At 61.8% G+C, this 22690-nt stretch overlaps 1 protein-coding gene across 1 annotated transcript in view; it reads right to left on the bottom strand.

Annotated features, from left to right (window-relative positions):
• Positions 1–21050, bottom strand: part of CACNA1F (calcium voltage-gated channel subunit alpha1 F) — a 29314-nt gene extending 8264 nt beyond the window's left edge. The window contains 22 exon segments of the mRNA XM_085563759.1: positions 344–450; positions 1320–1379; positions 1616–1745; positions 2524–2656; positions 3469–3526; positions 3635–3689; positions 3815–3896; positions 4550–4670; positions 5521–5728; positions 9028–9253; positions 10487–10647; positions 11141–11167; positions 11646–11733; positions 13069–13152; positions 13240–13397; positions 13490–13593; positions 14660–14856; positions 16603–16755; positions 16854–16996; positions 18203–18342; positions 20011–20116; positions 20785–21050. Coding sequence (XP_085419885.1) covers positions 344–450; positions 1320–1379; positions 1616–1745; positions 2524–2656; positions 3469–3526; positions 3635–3689; positions 3815–3896; positions 4550–4670; positions 5521–5728; positions 9028–9253; positions 10487–10647; positions 11141–11167; positions 11646–11733; positions 13069–13152; positions 13240–13397; positions 13490–13593; positions 14660–14856; positions 16603–16755; positions 16854–16996; positions 18203–18342; positions 20011–20116; positions 20785–20996 — 2753 coding nt within the window. The 5' untranslated portion in view covers positions 20997–21050.
• Positions 21051–22690: the final 1640 nt, after the last annotated feature.

Below are 22690 nucleotides of genomic sequence, written 5' to 3'. Positions count from 1 at the left end.
TCCCAGTGCCCCCAGTGAGGTTCCTCGTACCCTCCCAGTGCCCCCAGTGAGGTTCCTTGTACCCCCCAGTGCCCCCAGTGAGGCTCCTCGTACCCTCCCAGTGCCCCCAGTGAGGTTCCTTGTGCCCCCCAGTGCCCCCAGTGAGGTTCCTCGTACCCCCCCAGTGCCCCCAGTGAGGCTCCTCGTACCCCCCAGTGCCCCCAGTGAGGTTCCTTGTACCCCCCAGTGCCCCCAGTGAGGTTCCTTGTACCCCCCAGTGCCCCCAGTGTTGAGCCTGGCCCCTCCCAGTGCCCCCAGTGCCCCCCAGCAGCGCTCCCAGTGCTCCCAGTTGCCCCCAGCTCACTGCATGCCGAAGGAGATGAGGGAGACGCCGACCACCAGCACGTCCAGGAGGTTGAACCAGTTGCGGAGGAAGGAGCCTTTGTGCAGGAACCCGCCGAACACCGTCATCTGCGGGGAACGTGAGCCCTGACCTGGGGACCCCTGTCCCTGGGGGCACCCCAACCCCAGGAACCCCCTCCCAGAACCCCGGGAACCCCCAAAAACCCCAGGAACCTCCCACCCCCAAAACCCTGGGAACCCCCTCCCAGAACCCTGGGAACCCTCCAAAAACTCCAGGAACCCCCCCACCCAAACACTGGGAACCTCCCACCCCACCCCCAAAACCCTGGGAATTCCACAAAAACCCCAGGAACCCCCACCCAAACCACAGAAACGTCCCACCCCAAACCCCGGGAACCCTCCAAACCCCGGGAACCCCCCACCCCAAACCCCGGGAACCCTCCAAACCCCAGGAAACCCTCACCCAAACCACAGGAACCTCCCACCCCCAAAACCCTGGGAACCCCCTCCAAAACCCTGGGAACACCCAAACCCCAGGGACCCCTCACCCAAAACATGGGAACCCCCCAACCCAAACCCCAGGAGCCCACCAAACCCCAGGAACCCCCCACCCAAACCACGGGAACCTCCCACCCCAAACCCCAGGAACCCCCTCCCAAAACCCTGGGAACCCTCCAAAAACCCCAGGAACCCCCCACCCAAACCCCAGGAACCCCCTACCCCAAAACCCTGGGAACACCCAAAATCCATGGGAGCCCCCTCCCAAAACCCTGGGGAACACCCCCAAACCCTGGGGAACTCCCCTGAACCCCAGGAACCCACTCCCAAAACCCTGGAAGAACTCCTTCCCAAAACCCTGGGAACCCCCAAAAACTCCATGAAGGCCCTGAAACACTGGGGAACCCCTTCCCAAACCCTGGGAACCCCCAAAACCATGGGAACCCCCACCTGAAGCCCCGGAGACCCCCCCTGTGTACCTTGAGCAGGATCTCCACGGTGAAGATGGAGGTGAAGGCGTAGTCGAAGTATCCCAGGATCTGGGGTGGGGGTGGGGAGGGGGAACGGGGTGACCCCGACCCCTCCCAAACCCCCCAACACCCCCAACCCCCTGGACCCCCCCAAACACGCCCAGATTCCCCCTCAACCCCTCCTTGCCCTTCCCAGCCCCCCCCATTTCCGACCCCAAATCCGGATCCCGTATGGGGTGAATTCCCCCACAGTCCTCCAGGGCCCCCAGTCCCTCCCAGTTTGCCCAGTGCTCCCAGTAGCCCACGTGGTTGCGGGGCGAGTGGGCGCGCACGGGGTCCTCTGCGGCCAGGGAGATGCTGCTGAGGATGATGAAGACGAGGATGAGGTTGGTGAAGATGTGGTGGTTGATCAGGGCGTGGCACTTCACCCGCAGCCTGTGCCAGGCACACGTCAGCTCCCAGTGCTCCCAGTCCATCCCAGTGCTCCCAGTGCCCCCAGTGCTCCCAGTCCATCCCAGTGTTCCCAGTCCATCCCAGTGATCCCAGTCCATCCCAATGCTCCCAGTGCCCCCAGTGCTCCCAGTCCATCCCAGTGCTCCCAGTGCCCCCCAGCTTGTGTCTCCAATCCCAGTGCCCCCAGTGCCACAACTGCTCCCAGTGCTCCCAGTGCCCCCACTGCTCCCAGTGCTCCCAGTACCCCCACAATGCTCCCAGTCCCCCCCAGTGCTCCCAGTCCCCCCAGTGCCCCCCAGTTTGTGTCTCCAATCCCAGTGCCCCCAGTGCCCCCAGTACCCCCCCAGTGCTCCCACTGCTCCCAGTGCTCCCAGTCCCTCCCAGTGCTCCCAGTGCTCCCAGTGCCCCCCAGTTTGTGTCTCCAATCCCAGTGCCCCCAGTGCCCCCAGTGCTCCCAGTCCCCCCAGTGCTCCCAGTGCCCCCACTGCTCCCAGTGCTCCCAGTACCCCCCAGTGCTCCCAGTCCCCCCCAGTGCTCCCAGTGTCCCCAGTCCCTCCCAGTGCTCCCAGTGCCCCCCAGTTTGTGTCTCCAATCCCAGTGCCCCCAGTGCCTCCCCAGTGCTCCCACTGCTCCCATTGCTCCCAGTCCCCTCCCAGTGCTCCCAGTCCCTCCCAGTGCTCCCAGTGCTCCCAGTGCCCCCCCAGTGCTCCCAGTGCTCCCAGTGCTCCCAGTCCCTCCCAGTGCTCCCAGTGCCACTCACGGGTTGGTGCTGCTCAGCACGAAGAAGGCGCTGCCCTCGGGGATCGGGGTCACCTTGGGCTTGGGGGCCTCCTCCAGGGACTCCAGCCGGGCCCTCCCCAGGCTGTCACGCTCCCCCCCGGCCTCCTCGTCACCTGCAAGGGACCCCGTGTCGGTCACTGTCACATCCTCCCCCCAGGGACCCCGTGTCTGGTCACTGTCACATCCCAGGGACCCCCGTGTCGGCCACTGTCACATCCCCTTCCCCAGGGACCCCGTGTCGGTCACTGTCACATCCTCCCCCCAGGGACCCCGTGTCAGTCACTGTCACATCCCAGGGACCCCCGTGTCGGCCACTGTCACATCCCCTTCCCCAGGGACCCCGTGTCGGTCACTGTCACATCCCAGGGACCCCCGTGTCGGCCACTGTCACATCCCCTTCCCCAGGGACCCCCGTGTCGGTCACTGTCACATCCCCTTCCCCAGGGACCCCCGTGTCGGTCACTGTCACATCCCCCCCCCAGGGACCCCGTGTCGGCCACTGTCACATCCCAGGGACCCCCGTGTCAGTCACTGTCACATCCCCCCCCCAGGGACCCCCGTGTCGGCCACTGTCACATCCCCCCCCAGGGACCCCCGTGTCGGCCACTGTCACATCCCCCCCCAGGGACCCCCACCCCAGACACCGTCACCCCTTCAGGGACCCCCACCCCAGACACCGTCACCCCTTCAGGGACCCCCACCCCAGGAACTGTCACCTGCCCAGGGACCCCCACCCCAGCCACTGTCACCCCTTCAGGGACCCCCACCCCAGCCAGTGTCACCCCTTCAGGGACCCCCCACCCCAGGAACTGTCACCTGCCCAGGGACCCTCACCCCAGGCACCGTCACCCCTTCAGGGACCCCCACCCCACCCCAGGCACTGCCACCCCCCAGTGTCCCTGACGCCCGGGCAGGTGACACTCACCTTCCTCCACCTCTTCCTCCTCCTCCTCCTCTTCCTCCTGCGGCTGATCCCCCTCAACCTGGAGAGGGGGAGCGGTGAGGGCCGTGCAGACTTTGTGGGGAGCGAGGGACCCCCCCAGAACCCCCCGGGACCCCCCAGTCACGGTCACCCCCCGAGACCCCCTCACCTTCACAGCCACGTCCTGGCTCTCCGTCCCCGCTTCCGCCTCCCCGGCCTTGTCCCTGGGGTGGGAGAAAAGGGGGGCTCACACAGGGGGTCCCGGGGGTTGGGCACCCCCCTGGGGGCCCAGGGGATGGGTGGCCCCCCCAAGTCACCCCCAAAAAGAGCCCCGGGGGTCCGGGCTCACTTTTTGTCCCCCCCTGAGTTGATGTTGTCACCGTCCGCCAGGTTGTCCACGGCGATGGCCAGGAAGACGTTGAGGAGGATGTCTGAGGGGAGCAGAGGGCTCACCAGTGCTCCCAGTGTCCTCCCAGTGCTCCCGGTGTCCTCCCAGTCCCTCCCAGTGCTCCCAGTGTCCTCCCAGTCCCTCCCAGGGCTCCCAGTGTCCTCCCAGTCGCTCCCAGTGTCCTCCCAGTCGCTCCCAGTGTCCTCCCAGTCCCTCCCAGTGCTCCCAGTCCCTCCCAGTGCTCCCAGTCCCTCTCAGTGCTCCCAGTGCCACCAGTGCTCCCAGTCCCTCTGGTGCTCCCAGTGCTCCCAGTCCCTCCCAATCCCTCCCAGTCCCCTCCCAGTGCCCCCAGTCCCTCCCAGTCCCTCCCAGTGCCCCCAGTCCCTCCCAGTGCACCCAGTGCCACCAGTGCTCCCAATCTCTCTGGTGCTCCCAGTGCTCCCAGTCCCTCCCAATCCCTCCCAGCACCCCCAATCCCTCCCAGTCCCCTCCCAGTCCCTCCCAGTACCCCCAGTCCCTCCCAGTGCCCCCAGTCCCTCCTAGTGTGCCCAGTGCCACCAGTGCTCCCAGTCTCTCTGGTGCTCCCAGTGCTCCCAGTCCCTCCCAATCCCTCCCAGTCCCTCCCAGTCCCCTCCCAGTGCCCCCAGTCCCTCCCAGTCCCTCCCAGTCCCTCCCAGTGCCCCGCTGCCCACGCACAGTTCCCGCAGATGAAGAGGATGACGAAGTAGACACAGACGAGCATCCCGGGGAACACGGGGCCGCCGTAGGCCATGATCCCGTCGTACATCACCGCGTTCCAATCCTCCCCCGTCAGGATCTGGGCGAATCGGGGGTCCCCAAACACCAGGGGCACCCCAAAACCTCAGTGCCACCCCCAACCAGTGCTCCCAGTACACCACTGCCTCCCAGTTCCGAGTGCACGGCATCACCCCGCAGTGGCTGTAGGGTGGGGATGGGGATGGGTTGAGGGGGGTTCATGGCTTTTGGGGTCTCCCCACAGCTTATGGGGACCCACGAGATTCAAGGTCCCTCACAGGTGTTGAGATCTCTCACAGCTTTTAGGGTGTCCCATGGGTTTGGATGTCTCCCACAGATTCTGGGGTTCCCCATAGTTTTGGGGTCTCCTCATGGCTTCAGGGTCCCCTGTGCATTTTGGGGTCCCCCTGAGGGATTTCAGGTTCCCCACAGTTTTGGGGTCTCCTCATGGCTTCAGGGTCCCCTGTGCAGTTTGGGGTCTCCCCACAACTCTCAGAACCTCCTCTGGAGTTTCAGGGTCGCCCTGCAGGCTTTGGGGTCCCCCTGAGGGATTTCAGGTTCCCCACAGTTTTGGGGTCACCTCATGGCTTTAGGGTCCCCTGTGCATTTTGGGGTCTCCCCACAACTCTCAGCAACTCCTTTGAGGTTTTCAGGGTCACCCCCCAGGCTTTGGGGTCCCCCTGAGGGATTTCAGGTTCCCCATAGTTTTTGGGATTTCCTCATGGATTTAGGGTCCCCTGTGCATTTTGGGGTCCCCCTGAGGGATTTCAGGTTCCCCACAGTTTTGGGGTCTCCTCATGGCTTCAGGGTCCCCTGTGCAGTTTGGGGTCTCCCCACAACTCTCAGAGCCTCCTCTGGAGTTTCTGCAGGCTTTGGGGTCCCCCCGAGGCTCCCCCCAGGTTTTGGGGTACCTGGAAGACGGTGAGCAGGGCCTGCGGGAAGGTGTCGAAGGTGCTGCGCTTGGTCTGGGTCTCGTCGAAGCTGAAGCGGCCCCCGAAGAGCTGCATGCCCAGGAGCGCGAAGATGATGATGAAGAGGAAGAGCAGCAGCAGCAGGGAGGCGATGGATTTCATGGAGTTCAGCAGGGAGCCCACCAGGTTGCTCAGCGACGCCCAGTGCCTGCGGGACACCGGGGTTACTGGGAGCACTGGGAGGATGATGGATGGATGGATGGATGGATGGATGGATGGATGGATGGATGACGGATGGATGGATGGATGGATGGATGGATGATGGATGGATGGATGATGGATGGATGATGGATGGATGGATGATGGATGGATGATGGATGGATGGAGGGATGGATGATGGATGATGGATGATGGATGGATGATGGATGGATGGATGATGGATGGATGGATGGATGATGGATGGATGATGGATGGATGATTGATGGATGGATGGATGATGGATGGATGGATGGATGGATGGATGGATGGATGATGGATGGATGATTGATGGATGGATGGATGGATGGATGGATGGATGGATGGATGATGGATGGATGGATGGATGGATGGATGATGGATGGATGATTGATGGATGGATGGATGGATGATGGATGGATGATGGATGGATGGATGGATGATGGATGGATGATGGATGGATGATGGATGGATGATGGATGGATGGATGGATGGATGATGGATGGATGGATGGATGGATGATGGATGGATGATGGATGGATGGATGGATGATGGATGGATGATGGATGGATGATGGATGGATGGATGGATGGATGATGGATGGATGGATGATGGATGGATGATGGATGGATGGATGATGGATGGATGGATGATGGATGGATGATGGATGGATGATGGATGGATGATGGATGGATGGAGGGATGGATGATGGATGGATGATGGATGGATGGAGGGATGGATGATGGATGGATGGATGGATGATGGATGGATGGATGATTGATGGATGGATGGATGATGGATGGATGGAGGGATGGATGATGGACGGATGATGGATGGATGGATGATGGATGGATGGATGGATGGATGATGGATGGATGGATGGATGGATGATGGATGGATGGATGGATGATGGACGGATGATGGATGGATGGATGGATGGATGGATGATGGATGGATGATGGATGGATGGATGGATGGATGGATGGATGGATGGGTGGATGGATGGATGGATGGATGATGGATGGATGGATGGATGGATGATGGATGGATGATGGATGGATGATGGATGGATGGATGGATGATGGATGGATGATGGATGGATGGATGATGCAGAGCCAACACCCCGTGGTGGGGGGTGTTGCAGCATTGGGGTGTCTCCAGTTTGGGACATCACGGCCTTAGGACATCGGTGCTTTGGGACATTGAGGTGTCACGGATTTGGGACATTGGGGTGTTGGACATTGGGGTGTTGGGACACAGGAGAGCCACAGTGTTTGGGGGTCCTGTTGGTGTGGTACTGGGGTGTCAGGACATGGCAGTTTGCCCATGCTGGGTTGTTGTGGTGTTGGTGTGTCCCAGCTTTGGGGCATTGGGGTGTCAGGACATTGTGGTGTCGCGGTGTTGGAGTGTCCCGGTGTTGGGACACTGGGGTGACCCAGCATTGGAGTGTCCCAACGTTGGGGTGTCCCAGTGTTGGGCAGTCCCAGTTTTGTGCTACTGGGGCATCCCAGTGTTGGGGTGTTCTGGTGCCGGGGTGTCCCAGTGTCAGGGTGCCCCAGTGTCAGGGTGTCCCAGCATTTGGGTGTCCTGATGTTGGGGTGTCCCAGTGTTTGGCTGTCCCAGTGTTGGGGTGTCCCGGTGCCGGGGTGTCCCAGTGTTGGGGTGCCCCAGTGTTTGGGTGCTCCAGTGTTTGGGTGTCCCAGTGTTTGGGTGTCCCAGTGTTTGGGTGTCCCGGTGTCCGGGTGCCCCGGCGTTTGGGTGTCCCGGCGTTTGGGTGCCCCAGTGTCAGGGTGTCCCAGTGTTTGGGTGCCCCAGCGTTTGGGTGCCCCAGTGTCAGGGTGCCCCACTGTTTGGGTGCCCCAGTGTTTGGGTGCCCTGGTGTTTGGGTGTCCCAGCGTTTGGGTGTCCCAGTGTTTGGGTGTCCCGGTGTCCGGGTGCCCCGGCGTTTGGGTGTCCCGGTGTTTGGGTGTCCCGGTGTTCGGGTGTCCTGGTGTTTGAGTGTCCCAGTGTCGGGGTGTCCCAGTGTTTGGGTGTCCTGGTGTCGGGGTGCCCCAGTGTTTGGGTGCCCCAGTGTTTGGGTGCCCCAGCGTTTGGGTGTCCCGGTGTCGGGGTGCCCCAGTGTTTGGGTGCCCTGGTGTCGGGGTGCCCCAGTGTTTGGGTGCCCCAGTGTTTGGGTGCCCCAGCGTTTGGGTGCCCCAGCGTTTGGCTGTCCCAGTGTCGGGGTGTCCCAGCGTTTGGGTGTCCTGATGTTGGGGTGTCCCAGTGTTTGGCTGTCCCAGTGTTTGGGTGCCCTGGTGTCGGGGTGTCCCAGTGTTGGGGTGCCCCAGTGTTTGGGTGCCCCAGCGTTTGGGTGTCCCGGTGTCCGGGTGTCCCAGTGTCGGGGTGTCCCAGTGTTGGGGTGCCCCAGCGTTTGGGTGCCCCAGCGTTTGGGTGTCCCGGTGTTTGGGTGCCCCAGCGTTTGGGTGCCCCAGCGTTTGGGCGCCCCAGCGTTTGGCTGTCCCAGTGTCGGGGTGTCCCAGTGTTTGGGTGCCCTGGTGTCGGGGTGTCCCAGTGTTTGGGTGTCCCAGTGTTTGGGTGCCCCAGCGTTTGGGTGCCCCAGCATTTGGGTGTCCCGGTGTTGGGGTGTCCCGGTGTCGGGGTGCCCCAGCGTTTGGGTGCCCCGGTGTTTGGGTGTCCCGGTGTCAGGGTGCCCCAGCGTTTGGGTGTCCCAGTGTTTGGGTGCCCCAGTGTCAGGGTGTCCCAGTGTTTGGGTGTCCCAATGTTTGGGTGCCCCAGCGTTTGGGTGTCCCGGTGTCGGGGTGCCCCAGTGTTTGGGTGCCCTGGTGTCGGGGTGCCCCAGTGTTTGGGTGCCCCAGTGTTTGGGTGCCCTGGTGTCGGGGTGTCCCAGTGTTTGGGTGCCCCAGTGTTTGGGTGCCCCAGCGTTTGGGTGTCCCGGTGTCCGGGTGTCCCAGTGTCGGGGTGTCCCAGTGTTTGGGTGCCCCAGCGTTTGGGTGCCCCAGCGTTTGGGTGTCCCGGTGTTTGGGTGCCCCAGCGTTTGGGCGCCCCAGCGTTTGGCTGTCCCAGTGTCGGGGTGTCCCAGCGTTTGGGTGCCCCAGTGTCCGGGTGTCCCGGTGTCCGGGTGTCCCAGCGTTTGGGTGTCCCGGCGTTTGGGTGTCCCAGTGTTTGGGTGCCCCAGTGTTTGGCTGTCCCAGTGTCGGGGTGCCCCAGTGTTTGGGTGTCCCGGCGTTTGGGTGTCCCGGCGTTTGGCTGTCACGCCCCGGCGCCGTCGCTCACCGGGTGACCTTGAAGACGCGCAGCAGGCGCACGCAGCGCAGCACGGAGATGCCGAGCGGCTCCATGGCGCCGCGCTCCACCAGCGCCGTCTCCAGCACGCCGCCGCACACCACGAAGCAGTCGAAGCGGTTGAAGAAGCTGGCGAAGTAGCACGAGGGGCCCAGCGCGTACAGCTTCAGCACCATCTCGGCGGCGAACAGCGACAGCAGCGCCTTGTTCGCGTACGCTGCACCGGGGGGACGCACCCGAGTCACCGCCCCGGGAAACGCCGAGAGCCGGACGGGCCCCCCGAGCCCCGCGGGTGACGGGGAGGTGTTGTTGGAGGGCACTGGGGGGTACCGAGGGGTCTGGGGGGTACTGGGGGTGTCAGGGGGGTGTTGTTGGAGGGCACCGGGGGGTACCGAGGGGTCTGGGGGGTACTGGGGGGTGTTGTTGGAGGGCACCGGGGGGTACCGAGGGGTCTGGGGGGTACTGGGGGGTGTTGTTGGAGGGCACCGGGGGGTACCGAGGGGTCTGGGGGTACTGGGGGTGTCAGGGGGGTGTTGTTGGAGGGCACCGGGGGGTACCGAGGGGTCTGGGGGGTACTGGGGGGTGTTGTTGGAGGGCACCGGGGGGTACCGAGGGGTCTGGGGGCACTGAGGGGTGTCAGGGGGGTGTTGTTGGAGGGCACCGGGGGGTACCGAGGGGTCTGGGGGGTACTGGGGGTGTCAGGGGGGTGTTGTTGGAGGGCACCGGGGGGTACCGCGGGGTCTGGGGGGTACTGGGGGTGTCAGGGGGGTGTTGTTGGAGGGCACCGGGGGGTACCGAGGGGTCTGGGGGGTACTGGGGGTGTCAGGGGTACCCGAGGGTCTGGGAGGCACCCTGGGGTGTCGGGGGCAGTGGGGGTGTCAGGGGTACCCGAGGGTCTGGGGGGCACTGGGGGGTGTTGGGGAGTACTGAGGGGTTTGAGAGGCACTGGGGGGTGTCGGGGCACTGGGGTATCAGGGGTACCCGAGGGTCTGGGGAGCACCCTGGGGTGTCAGGGGCACTGGGGTATCAGGGGTACCCGAGGGTCTGGGGGGCACTGGGGGGTGTCAGGGGGGTACCGAGGGGTTTGGGACACCCTGGAGGGTTTTGGAGGGTACCGAGGGGTGTGGGAGGTGTCAGGGAGCACTGGGGGGTGCCCGGGGTACCTGAGGGTCTGGGGGGTGTCAGGGGGTACCAAGGGGTTTGAGAGGCACTGGGAGATGTCGGGGGGCACTGGGGGATGTCAGGAATATTGGGGGGGTTTGGGAAGCACTGAGGGGTTTGAGAGGCACTGGGGTATGTTGGGGGGCACTGGGGGATGTCAGAAATATTGGGGGGTTTGGGAGGCACTGAGGGGTTTGAGAGGCACTGGGGGACGTCGGGGGGCACTGGGGGATGTCGGGGGGCACTGGGGGATGTCCAGGGTTACCGGGGGGTCCCGGGGGGGCCGTACCCTGTGTCTCGGTGAGCCAGGGCGGCTGCCCGTGGTGCTCGGAGGCGATGGTCAGCGTGTTGAGGAACACGAGCAGCAGCACGGTCCAGTAGAAGGACACGGATTTCACGGCAGCGCGGCAGCGCCGGCGCCACAGGCGGTTCAGGCGGCGCAGGCGGCGACTGGGGGGCAGCGGGTGGGGGTTTGGGGGACAAAATCATCCCCCCGTCACTCGGGAGGAGGGGAAGGGTGTTTGGGTTTGGGGGGGAAATGAGGGGTCACACAGAATCAGAAGAGACCCCCGAGATCACCGAGTCCAAGCCAGCCCCGACACCTCACCTAAACCAGGCTGCCACACCCAGGCTCTTTTAAACTCATCTTTCCCTAAAAATCTTTTCCTAATATCCAACCCGTATTTCCCTTTGGGGCAGGGTGGATTTGGAGGTAGGGAGGGACAAGGTAAAGCTGGGGAATTTGGGGAATGTGGAGGAATTTGGGGTACAGGGTGATGAGAGAGGGTGAGGGGATGTAGGAGCAGCAGGATTTTGGGGACAGAGGGGAAGTTGGGGGGTGACAGAGTCCCTGTCAGGTGGGACGGGTTGGGAGGCTTTAGGGGGGCCCCACTGCGGCCCTCCCCCCATTTTTTCCACACCCCTCTTTCTTCTCCTCACTCACCAGAATTTTGTCTTTGTAATTTTGCCCCTGGGGAGAGAAAAGCAGAGTTACCCCAAAATTTGGGGATTCTGGGGGAGTCCCTTGGCCATAGGGGGATATCTGGGGGGGGAGGGCTATATAGGGGTGCTGGGGTCAGATTTGGTCGGAGGGGGCTTGGAGGGTCCCTGGTTGAGGGTGATCATAGGGGTGCTGGGGTCAGTTTTGGGGTCCTGGAGGGTGTATGGGGGATCCACGGGGTTATGGAGGGGTCTCAGAGAACTTTGAGGTGCTGTGGGGGTCAGTTCTGGGGTCTCGGGGGGCATCTGGGGGTGCGGTCACTCAGGCTATGAGTGATTTTGGGGGGGCTACACGAGGGTCCCAAATTGTCCTGAGGGTTTGGGGTCCCGGGGATCTGAGGGGTGTCCCCGGGGATCTGAGGGGTGTCCCGGGGCCGCGGGGGGATGCCGAGGGCCCCGGCAGGGTCGGGGGTGGCAGGGTGGGGGTCCCGAGTCCCGCCGGGGCTCACAGGCAGCGGTCGCAGGCGGTCGGCGGCGCCTCCTCCTCCCCCACGGTCTCCGTGTTGACCGAGGTGGTCTCGCTGCCCGGGAGGCTGGCTGGGGTGGGGGGCACCGGTCAGCCCGGGGGGCATTTGGGGTGGCTGGGGTCAGGGAATGTGGGGTGCCCAGTCCAGGGAACTCAGGGTGTCCAGGTCTGGGGTCAGGGAATTTGGGGTGCCCAGGTCTGAAGAATTTGGGGTGTCTAGAGTCTGAGAATTTGGGGTGCCCAGTCCAGGGAATTCACGGTGTCAGATCTCGGGTCAGGGAATTTGGGGGTGCCCAGGTCTGAAGAATTTGGGGTGCCTAGAGTCGAAGAATTTGGCGTGCCCAGTCCAGGGAATTCAGGGTGTCCAGGTCTGGGGTCAGGGAATTTGGGGTGCCCAGTCCAGGGAACTCAGGGTGTCCAGGTCTGGGGTCAGGGAATCTGGGGTGCCCAGGTCTGGGGCATTTTGGGGTACCCAGGTTCAGAGAATTTTGGGTGCCCAGGTCTGGGACATTTTGGAGTACCTGGGTTCAAAGAATTTGGGGTGCCCACTTCAGGGAATTCAGTGTCCAGGTCTGGGTTCAGGGAATTTGGGGTGCCCAGGTCTGAAGAATTTGAGGTGTCTGGATTCAGGGAATGTGGGGTGCCCAGTCCAGAGAATTCAGGATGTCCAGATCTGGGGTCAGGGAATTTGGGGTGCCCAGGTCTGAAGAATTTGGGGTGTCTAGAGTCTGAGAATTTGGGGTGCCCAGTCCAGGGAATTCACGGTGTCAGATCTCGGGTCAGGGAATTTGGGGGTGCCCAGGTCTGAAGAATTTGGGGTGCCTAGAGTCGAAGAATTTGGGGTGCCCAGTCCAGGGAACTCAGGCTGTCCAGGTCTGGGTTCAGGGAATCTGGGGTGCCCAGGTCTGGGGCATTTTGGGGTACCCGGGTTCAGAGAATTTTGGGTGTCTGGGTTCAGAGAATTTGGGGTGCCCAGGTCTGGGACATTTTGGAGTACCTGGGTTCAGGGAATTTGGGGAATATGAGTTCAGGAATTTGGAGTGCTTGTGTTCAGGGGATCTGGGTGTGCCCAGGTCTGGGGCATTTTGGGGTACCCACATTCAGAGAATTTGGGGTCTGGATTCAGAGAATCTGGGTGTGCTCAGATCTGGATTCACGGAATTTGGGGTGCCTGGGTTCAGAGAATTTGGGGTGTCTGGCTTCAGAGAATTTGGCAGGTCTGGGTTCAGGGAATCTGGGTGTGCTCAGATTTGGGTTCAGGGAATTTGGGGTGCCCAGGTCTGGGGGATTTAAGGGTGCCCAGCCCAGGGGACATGGGATGTCTGGGTTCAGGGGATCTGGGTGTGCCCGGGTGTGGAGAATTTGGGGTGTCTGGGTTCAGGAGATTTGGGGTGCCCCGGGGGTACCATGGGTGTCAGTGGAGTGACTCGTGTGGCGCAGCCACTTCAGCCGCGGCTTCCGCTTCCCCATCAGATCCTCAGCGGTCAGACCTGTGGGAAAGAAGGCTCACAGTGGTTTGGGGGATGCTCAGGATTTTGGGGGACCCCCCCCGTAACTGCCCCCCCAGCCCCACTCACGGTGCTTCTCATGCTCCCCCTCTTCCTCATCGCCCTCCAGCTCGGCCTGGGTGATCCAGTCCATGTAGCCCCGCAGATCCTCCTCCAGCTGCTGCTTCTCCCGCAGCTTCTGGAAGTCCCCGCGGGCCTTGGCCTTCTCTCGCTCCTTGGAGAATTCCCTGGGGAGGGGGGCACAGGTGGGACCCCCAAACCCGCCAGGGACACGGCTCAGCCCCGCTGCTGACCCACGGCCCCGCCGGCGGCTCCTCACCCGCTCAGCACCCCCAGCACCAGGTTGAGGACGAAGAAGGAGCCGAAGATGACGAGGCTGACGAAGTAAATCCAGGGCAGCTCGTGGCCCATGGCGTCCTGCATCTGTGGGGGGGAGGTTTGGGGTGATGGGGTCACCCCAAATCCCTCCTCGGGTGAGGCCGGTGACACCCCGCAGAGAGTTTGGGTCTCTGCACTGGTCCTGGGGTGGTTTGGGGGAACAGGGATGTGAGAATTTTGGGAGGCTCAAGGTGGGTGTGAGGACTTGAGGAGCTCGGTGATTTGTGTGGGGATTTGGGGGTGCTCAGGAATGAGGTTATGAGGATTTTGGGGGGCTCAGGGAGGAGTTATGAGGATTTGGGGGTGCTCAGGAACGAGGTTATGAGGATTTTGGGGGACTCAGGGAGGAGTTATGAGGATTTGAGGTGCTCAGGGATGTGTGTGAGGATTCAGGGGGGACTCAGGAAGGGGTTATGAGGATTTTGAGGGGCTCAGGGATGTGTGTGAGGATTTGGGGGGCTGAGGAAGAGGTTATGAGGATTTGGGGGGGCTCAGGAAGGGGTTAGGATCTGGGGGGGGCTCAGGAAGGGGTTATGAGGATTTGGAGGGGCTCAGGGATGCGTGTGAGGATTTGGGGGGACTCGGGAAGGGTTTATGAGAATTTGGGGGGGCTCAGGAAGGGGCTATGAGGATTTGGGGGGCTGAGGAAGGGGTTATGAGGATTTGGAGGGGCTCGGGGATGTGTGTGAGAATTTGGGGGACTCAGGAAGGGGTTATGAGGATTTGGAGGAGCTCAGCGATGTGCGTGAGGATTTGGGGGTGCTCAGGAAGGGGCTATGAGGATTTGGGGGTGCTCAGGAAGGGGTTATGAGAATTTGGTGGGGCTCAGGAAGGGGTTAAGCGGATTTGGAGGGGCCGGGGATGTGTGTGAGGATTTGGGGGGGCTCAGGAAGGGTTTATGAGAATTTGGGGGGGCTCAGGGAGGGGTTATAAGAATTTGGGGGGCTGAGGAAGGGGTTATGAGGATTTGGAGGGGCTCGGGGATGTGTGTGAGGATTTGGGGGGCTCAGGAAGGGGTTATGAGGATTTGGAGGGGCTCGGGGATGTGTGTGAGGATTTGGGGGAGTTCAGGAAGGGTTTAGGAGAATTTGGGGGGCTCGGGGGGCTTCACCCAGTAGAGCACATCAGTCCAGCCCTCCATGGTGATGCACTGGAACACGGTGAGCATGGCGAAGAAGAAGTTGTCGAAGTTGGTGATGCCGCCGTTGGGGCCCTCCCAGCGGCCGCGGCACTCGGTGTTGTTCTGCAGGCAGGCGCGGCCGTGGCCCGAGAAGGCGCAGGGAGAGGGATCATCCTCCGACTCCAGGTCTGGGGACGGGCGGCAGCGGCGCTGGGACAGCTCCCGGCAGGGCGCTGCCCCTCCCGGCCCTCGCTCCGCCCCTGGCCCCGCGGGCAGCCCTTGTCCCTGCGGAAAATCCCTGTCCCTGCTGAAAATCCCTGTCCCTGCTGAAAATTCCTGTCCCCATTGAAAATCCCTGTCCCCATTGAAAATTCCTGTCCCTGCTGAAAATCCCTGTTCCCAATGATCATTCCTGTCCCCGCTGACCATTCGTGTCCCTGCGGAAAATTCCTGTCCCTGCTGAAAATTCCTGTCCCTGCTGACCACTCCTGTCCCAGCTGAAAATTCCTGTCCCTGCTGAAAATTCCTGTCCCTGCTGAAAATTCCTGTCCCCATTGAAAATTCCTGTCCCCATTGAAAATCCCTGTCCCTGCTGAAAATTCCTGTCCCAGCTGACCATTCCTGTCCCTGCTGACCATTCTTGTCCCTGCTGAAAATTCCTGTCCCTGCTGAAAATTCCTGTCCCCATTGAAAATTCCTGTCCCCATTGAAAATTCCTATTCCCACTGATCATTCCTGTCCCTGCTGACCATTCTTGTCCCTGCTGAAAATTCCTGTCCCTGCTGAAAATTCCTGTCCCCATTGAAAATTCCTGTCCCCATTGAAAATTCCTATTCCCACTGATCATTCCTGTCCCCGCTGACCACTCCTGTCCCTGCTGAAAATTCCTGTCCCCATTGAAAATCCCTGTCCCCATTGAAAATCCCTGTCCCTGCTGACCATTCCCTGTCCCCGCTGACCATTCCTGTCCCTGCTGACCATTCCTGTCCTCGCTGAAAATTCCTGTCCCCACGCTTCTCTTTCACCTGCACAAATTCAGCTGCTGTCCCCGCTCTTGTCCCTCCTGGTTCCTCACACCCTTGATGTTGTGGGGGCTCAGGGGTGGGCTGGGACCCCCAGAATCCTTCTGGGGTGTCCAGGGGGGCTGCTCAGGGAATTTAGGGGGTCTCAATGTGTTAAGGAACCCCAGAACCCTGCTGGGGTGTCCGGGGGATCCTCAGGTAATTTAGAGGGATTTCAATGTGTTAAGGAACCCCAGAACCCTGCTGGGGTGTCCTGGGGGATCCTCAGGTAATTTAGAGGGATTTCAATGTGTTAAGGAACCCCAGAACCCTGCTGGGGTGTCCGGGGGATCCTCAGGTAATTTAGAGGGATTTCAATGTGTTAAGGAACCCCAGAACCCTGCTGGGGTGTCCTGGGGGATCCTCAGGGAATTCAGGGGGTCTCAATGTGTCAAGGAACCCCAGAATCCTTCTGGGGTGTCCGGGGGATCCTCAGGGAATTTAGGGGGATCTCAGTGTGTTAAGGAACCCCAGAACCCTGCTGGGGAGTCCTGGGGGATCCTCAGGGAATTTATGGGATCTCAGTGTGTCAAGGAACCCCAGAACCCTGCTGGGGTGTCCGGGGGATCCTCAGGGAATTTAGAGGGATTTCAATGTGTTAAGGAACCCCAGAACCCTGCTGGGGAGTCCGGGGGGGATCCTCAGGGAATTTCGGGGATCTCAATGTGTTAAGGAACCCCAGAACCCTGCTGGGGTGTCCTGGGGGATCCTCACTGCTGGGCAGGGTGGTGTCAGTGGTTTTTAGGGGGGTCTCAGTGTGGGTGTCCCTGGGGGACCCCGGTCCTTACTCTGGGGCATGTGGGAGCACTGAGGGACCCCTGGGGACGTCCCAAAGCTGGGGGGCACCCACGGGGTGACCCCCCCCGTGCCTACCAGAGCCGATGAAGAAGCAGGTCTTGTGCATGCGGCCGATGAAGAGCTCGAGGCCGATGATGGCGTAGATGATGATGACGAAGAGCACGAGCAGCGCGATGTGCAGCAGCGGCACCATCGCCTTCATGATGGAGTTGAGCACGATGTGGAGGCCTGGGGAGCGGCACGGAGGGGAGGGGGTTTGGTTGGCAGGAGGCTGGGGTGGGGGGCGCACCCCGAAACCCCCCGTTTTTCCCCCCCCGGGGTCTCACTGGGGACGCCGGAGACGAGGCGCAGCGGGCGCAGCACGCGGAAGGCGCGCAGGGCCTTGACGTCGAAGCCGCCCGGCTTCCCGCTCATGTGGTGGGCATCGCCCGGCTTGTGGGACACCTGCTCCAGGATGACGCTGAACAGCCTGGGGGGACACGGGGGGTCACACAGCTCTGTGCCCCCCGCCCCTCTCGGAACTCAAAACACCCCGCAGGCGTTTTTAGGGTGTTCCGGGCCCAGCTCAGAAGCATTTGAGACCCTGGCAGGCAGCTGGAAGCAGCTGTGATTTTAGATTTGAACCATACAACGATTTACCAGCCTTGCAGGAAGAACAAGAAGTCACAAAATTATAAATAAATATTATAGCAGAAGTAGTCACAAAGTAAAGAGAAGAATTTCTGAGTGCGGTACAGGGGAGTTTGGGTTTTGTACATGGGGGTCAGAGGTTTGAAGATGGATTTGGGATTTGGGCCTGCCCTGTCCTCCCTCTTTCTTCTTCCTCACCTCCATGTTCTTGGTGATGTTGGCACTCACAGATTGGTTTAGAGTAGAAAAGCACCATTTAATATAGGTAATAGGCATTGGGGGAAACTGTAAATATTTCACATGTAATGTGCCATATAAAAGATAGAAAAGCACCATTTAATATAGGTAATAGGCATTGGGGAAAAACTGTGAACATGTAACACGTAATGTACCATATAAAAGATAGAAAAGCACCATTTCATATCGGTAATAGTTATTGGGGAAAAACTGTAAACATGTAACCGGTAATGTACCATATAAAAGATAGAAAACCACTACTTAATATAGGTAATAGGCATTGGGGAAAAACTGTAACCATGTAACACGTAATGTACCATATAAAAGATAGAAAGGCACCAATTAATATAGATATTGGGGGAAAACTATAAACATTTAACACATAATGTATCATATAAAAGATAGGAAAGCACCATCTAATATAGGTAATAGGCATTGGGGAAGAACTGTAAACATTTAGCATGTAATCGATCATATAAAAGATAGAAAAGCACCATTTCATATAGATATTGGGGGAAAACTATAAAAATTTAACACATAACGTGGCATATAAAAGAGAGCAGCAGCCCTGGGCGGGGAGAGGAGAAGCAGTCGGGGTCAGAGAGGATGTCAGGGTGTGTGTGTGCCTCTGCCTGAGCTCTGAGCAAACCACAGCAGCAGAGAAGAAAATCTTTGAGATAATTCGCAATAAACTGCCTTGAGACCAGACAACAGAGACTGCTGAGCCTTTCTTTGGCAGCTCGGGCTGGAGGAGAGACTTTCCCAGCACACGGAGCCACCCCAGCGCCCCCCCAGCCGTGCCCCTCACCCCACGATGACGATGACGAAGTCCAGCAGGTTCCAGCCGTTGCGGATGTAGGCGCTGGGGTGCAGCACCAGCCCGTAGGCGATGATCTTCAGGAACGTCTCCACCGTGAAGATGATGAGGAACACGTACTCCACCTGCTCCTGGCGGGGGCGCAGAGGGCGGGCGGGGGGTCAGCACGCCCTGCTCCAGGGGTCACTCAGTGTCCCCTTCCCCTTTGGGGACCCCCCCTTCCCTGACCGCTTCTCCAGGAGGGCATTTCAGGACACCTCCACCCCCTCGCTGCTCAGTGTCCCCTTCCCTGGGGACCAGGGACATCTGAGCACCCTCACTGACCCCTCCACCCCTTCCAGCACCCCCCGGGGACATTTGGGGTTCCCCCTGGCAGCATCCCCTTCTCCTGAGGAACGAGACAGGGATATTTGTCCCTTTTGGGGGACGAGGACCCTTGGGAACCCCCCTGCATCCCCTTCCTTTTGGGGACAAGGACACTCGGGAACCCCCCTGCATCCCCTTCCTTTTGGGGACAAGGACCCTTGGGAACCCCCCTGCATCCCCTTCCTTTTGGGGGATGAGGACACTCGGGAACCCCCCTGCATCCCCTTCCTTTTGGGGGATGAGGACACTCGGGAACCTCCCTGCATCCCCTTCCTTTTGGGGACAAGGACACTCGGGAACCCCCCTGCATCCCCTTCCTTTTGGGGATGAGGGACCCTTGGGAACCCCCCTGCATCCCCTTCCTTTTGGGGGACAAGGACCCTTGGGAACCTCCCTGCATCCCCTTCCTTTTGGGGACAAGGACCCTTGGGAACCTCCCTGCATCCCCTTCCTTTTGGGGACAAGGACCCTTGGGAACCCCCCTGCATCCCCTTCCTTTTGGGGGACAAGGACCCTTGGGAACCCCCCTGCATCCCCTTCCTTTTGGGGACAAGGGACACTCGGGAACCCCCCTGCATCCCCTTCCTTTTGGGGGACAAGGACACTCGGGAACCCCCCTGCATCCCCTTCCTTTTGGGGGACAAGGACACTCGGGAACCCCCCTGCATCCCCTTCCTTTTGGGGGACAAGGACACTCGGGAACCCCCCTGCATCCCCTTCCTTTTGGGGACAAGGACCCTTGGGAACCCCCCTGCATCCCCTTCCTTTTGGGGACAAGGGACACTCGGGAACCCCCCTGCATCCCCTTCCTTTTGGGGACAAGGACACTCGGGAACCCCCCTGCATCCCCTTCCTTTTGGGGACAAGGACCCTTGGGAACCCCCCTGCATCCCCTTCCTTTTGGGGACAAGGGACACTCGGGAACCCCCCTGCATCCCCTTCCTTTTGGGGACAAGGACACTCGGGAACCCCCTCAGCCCCTCACACCTCCCAGTGTCCCCTGGCTACAAGGGACAGGAACATTTTGGGACCTCCCTTTGCCCGTGGACAAGTGACAGGGACGTTTGGGGACACCCCTGACACAAGGGTCAGAGCTATTTGGGGTGTCCTGCCCCAGCCTCTCCTCTCTCGGGGTGACATTTGGGCCCCCCCAGCCCCCTCCCAGTGTCCCCTTTGTGGGTGACCGGGGCGGCTCAGCCGGGATTAGGCTCCCCCCGGCGCCGGCAAAGCGGATTAAGGCAGCGGCACAGGCGTGTGCCAGGGGACACGCGTGACGCCGAGTCCCCACGGTGCCACCTCCCCAAGGCGTCACCCCCGCCACCCTGCCCAGTCCAGGGTGGGGTGAAGCCCCGTTTCCCAAAACTGCGAAGGTCCCAGGGGCGCCGCCGGGGCGAGGGGCGCCCCCCGGGCCTGGGGGGTCTGGGGGTGCTCACCAGGTTGTGGTTGGAGGTGTTGGAGTCGTCCTCGGGGAAGGGGATGTAGACCCCCAGGGCCACGCAGTTGGCAAAGATGGTGGCGAGGATGAGGATGTCGAAGGGCCTGGGGGGAAGTGAGGGGCACCAGGTGTGGCCCCCAGACCCCTTGAGACCCCTCCTCACTTCCATTCTACGGTGCTGATGGCAGCCCCCAGAGCCCCCAAGCCCCCCACTCATTTCCACTTGATTGGCAGCCCCCAGACCCAAGCTCCCCAAGCCCTCCACTCCACAACTGGCAGCCCCCAGACCCCCCGAATTCCTGAGCCCCCCACTCATTTCCACCCACAACTGGCAGCCCCCAGACCCCCCTAAATCTCCTGAGTCCCCCACTCATTCCCACTCCATGACTGGCAGCCCCCAGACCCCCCCTACTTCCACTTGATTGGCAGCCCCCAGACCCCCCCAAATCCTCTGAGCCCCCCACTCATTCTCACTCCATGACTGGCAGCCCCCAGACCCCCCAAGCCCTCTCACTTCCACTCAATTAACAGCCCCCAGACCCCCCGAATTCCTGAGCCCCCCACTCATTTCCACTCAACTGGCAGCCCCCAGACCCCCCTAAATCTCCTGAGCCCCCCACTCATTTCCATCCACGACTGGCAGCCCCCAGACCCCCCAAGCCCCCCTCACTTCCACTCAATTAACAGCCCCCAGACCCCCCTAAATCTCCTGAGCCCCCCACTCATTTCCATCCACGACTGGCAGCCCCCAGACCCCCCGAGCCCCCCTCACTTCCACTCCACGATGCTGATGGCCGCCCTGCGGATGGGGTTGTTGAGGCGGAGGCAGAAGAGGGCGCGGGGGGAGCGATGGACGCCCCCGGTGCCCCCCTGGGCCTTGTGCTTGGGGTGGGGGGGGCGGCGCTGCCGCTGCCCCGGGGGGGTCCCCGCGCCCGCCGCCCCCCCGGGGCCATCGCCGGACCCCCAGCCCAGCGGCTGCCCCATGGCCTCGGCCAGGGGGGACAGATCCTTGGGGGGCCCTGCGGAGGGGAACGGCTGGTCAACGACCCCCCCCAAACCTTTCCAGACTCCCCTAAACCTTTCCGGACCCCCCCAAACCTTTCCGGACCCCCCCAAACCTTTCCAGACCCCCCCAAACCTTTCCGGACCCCCCCCAAGACCCTCTAAGCCCAGGACATCCCCAGCCACACCCAAACACCCCAAAATCCCACAGAGCAGAAACCCCTCCGAGTCCTTCTGGAACCCCCAAACTCCTCCTGTCCCCCCCTCAACACTCCTCCTGGATCCCCTCAAATCTTCCTGCACAGCCCCCCACCCAAAACTCTGTCCAACCCCGGGACCACCAGACACAGAGTGACCACCCCGGAACAGCCCCACCCCACTGGGGGTGCCCCCCACCCCAACCTTCCAGGACACCCCCAACCCCTCCTGGACCCCCAACCCTGCAAACCCCTCCCACCCTTAGACCCCGAGACCTGCAGTGACCCCCGTCCCATAGACCAGAGACCCCCCAAAACCCTCAGGGACCCCCCTTGTACCCCCACTTTCACCCAGGAGCCCCCCCAGACTCACCCTCTCCATTCTCCTCTGACTCTGACATGGTGGGGGGCTTGGGGGGCGTTCCTGGAGGGGTGGGGGCAACGGGGGGGGGCGTTTAGGGGTGTCCAGGAGGGTTTGGGGTACCCTGGAGGGTTTGGGGTACACTGGCAGGGGTGGGGGGAGGGCGTTCCAAAGGACTTTCAAGAGGATTTGTGGGGTCTGTCGGGATTTGGGAACATTGAGGGGATGAGTTGGGGGGCTCTGGGGGGTCGGGAGTGTTTAGGGGGGTCGGGGGGTCTGTAGGCACCGGGGTCTCTCCCCGGCCTCTCCGGGGCTCGTCCCCACTCGTCCCTGCCGGGGATTAACGGGGATTAACGGGGAGGGGGCGGGGGGGCAGCGCTGGCCACGTGTCCGGGAACACGCGTGGGAGGGGGACAGGGGAGAGGGGCTGGGGACAGGAGAGAGGGGCTGGGGACAGGAATGGGGACAGGAGAGAGGGGCTGGGGACAGGAGAGAGGGGCTGGGGACAGGAATGGGGACAGGAGAGAGGGGCTGGGGACAGGAATGGGGACAGGGGAGAGGGGCTGGGGACAGGGGAGAGGGGCTGGGGACAGGAATGGGGACAGGGGAGAGGGGCTGGGGACAGGAGAGAGGGGCTGGGGACAGGAATGGGGACAGGGGAGAGGGGCTGGGGACAGGGGAGAGGGGCTGGGGACAGGAATGGGGACAGGAGAGAGGGGCTGGGGACAGGGGAGAGGGGCTGGGGACAGGAGAGAGGGGCTGGGGACAGGAGAGAGGGGCTGGGGACAGGAATGGGGACAGGGGAGAGGGGCTGGGGACAGGGGAGAGGGGCTGGGGACAGGGGAGAGGGGCTGGGGACAGGAATGGGGACAGGAGAGAGGGGCTGGGGACAGGAATGGGGACAGGGGAGAGGGGCTGGGGACAGGAACGGGGACTTGGGGACAGGAATGGGGACTCGGGGACAGGAATGGGGACTTGGGGACAGGAATGGGGACTCGGGGACAGGAATGGGGACAGGGGACAGGTGTGGGGTTCAGGGTCACGCCGTGCGAGGGGACAGGAGCCCGCGGGAGGGACGCGCTGCCCTCACAGCCCACGGGCGCCACAGCGTCCGCACA

The sequence above is a fragment of the Lonchura striata genome, chromosome 31, assembly GCF_050655825.1.
Source record: "Lonchura striata isolate lonStrDom1 chromosome 31, ASM5065582v1, whole genome shotgun sequence".
Taxonomy (NCBI): Eukaryota; Metazoa; Chordata; class Aves; order Passeriformes; family Estrildidae; genus Lonchura; species Lonchura striata.
The sequence above is the reverse complement of the archived record's forward strand: the minus strand, read 5'-3'. Positions and strand labels throughout refer to the sequence as shown.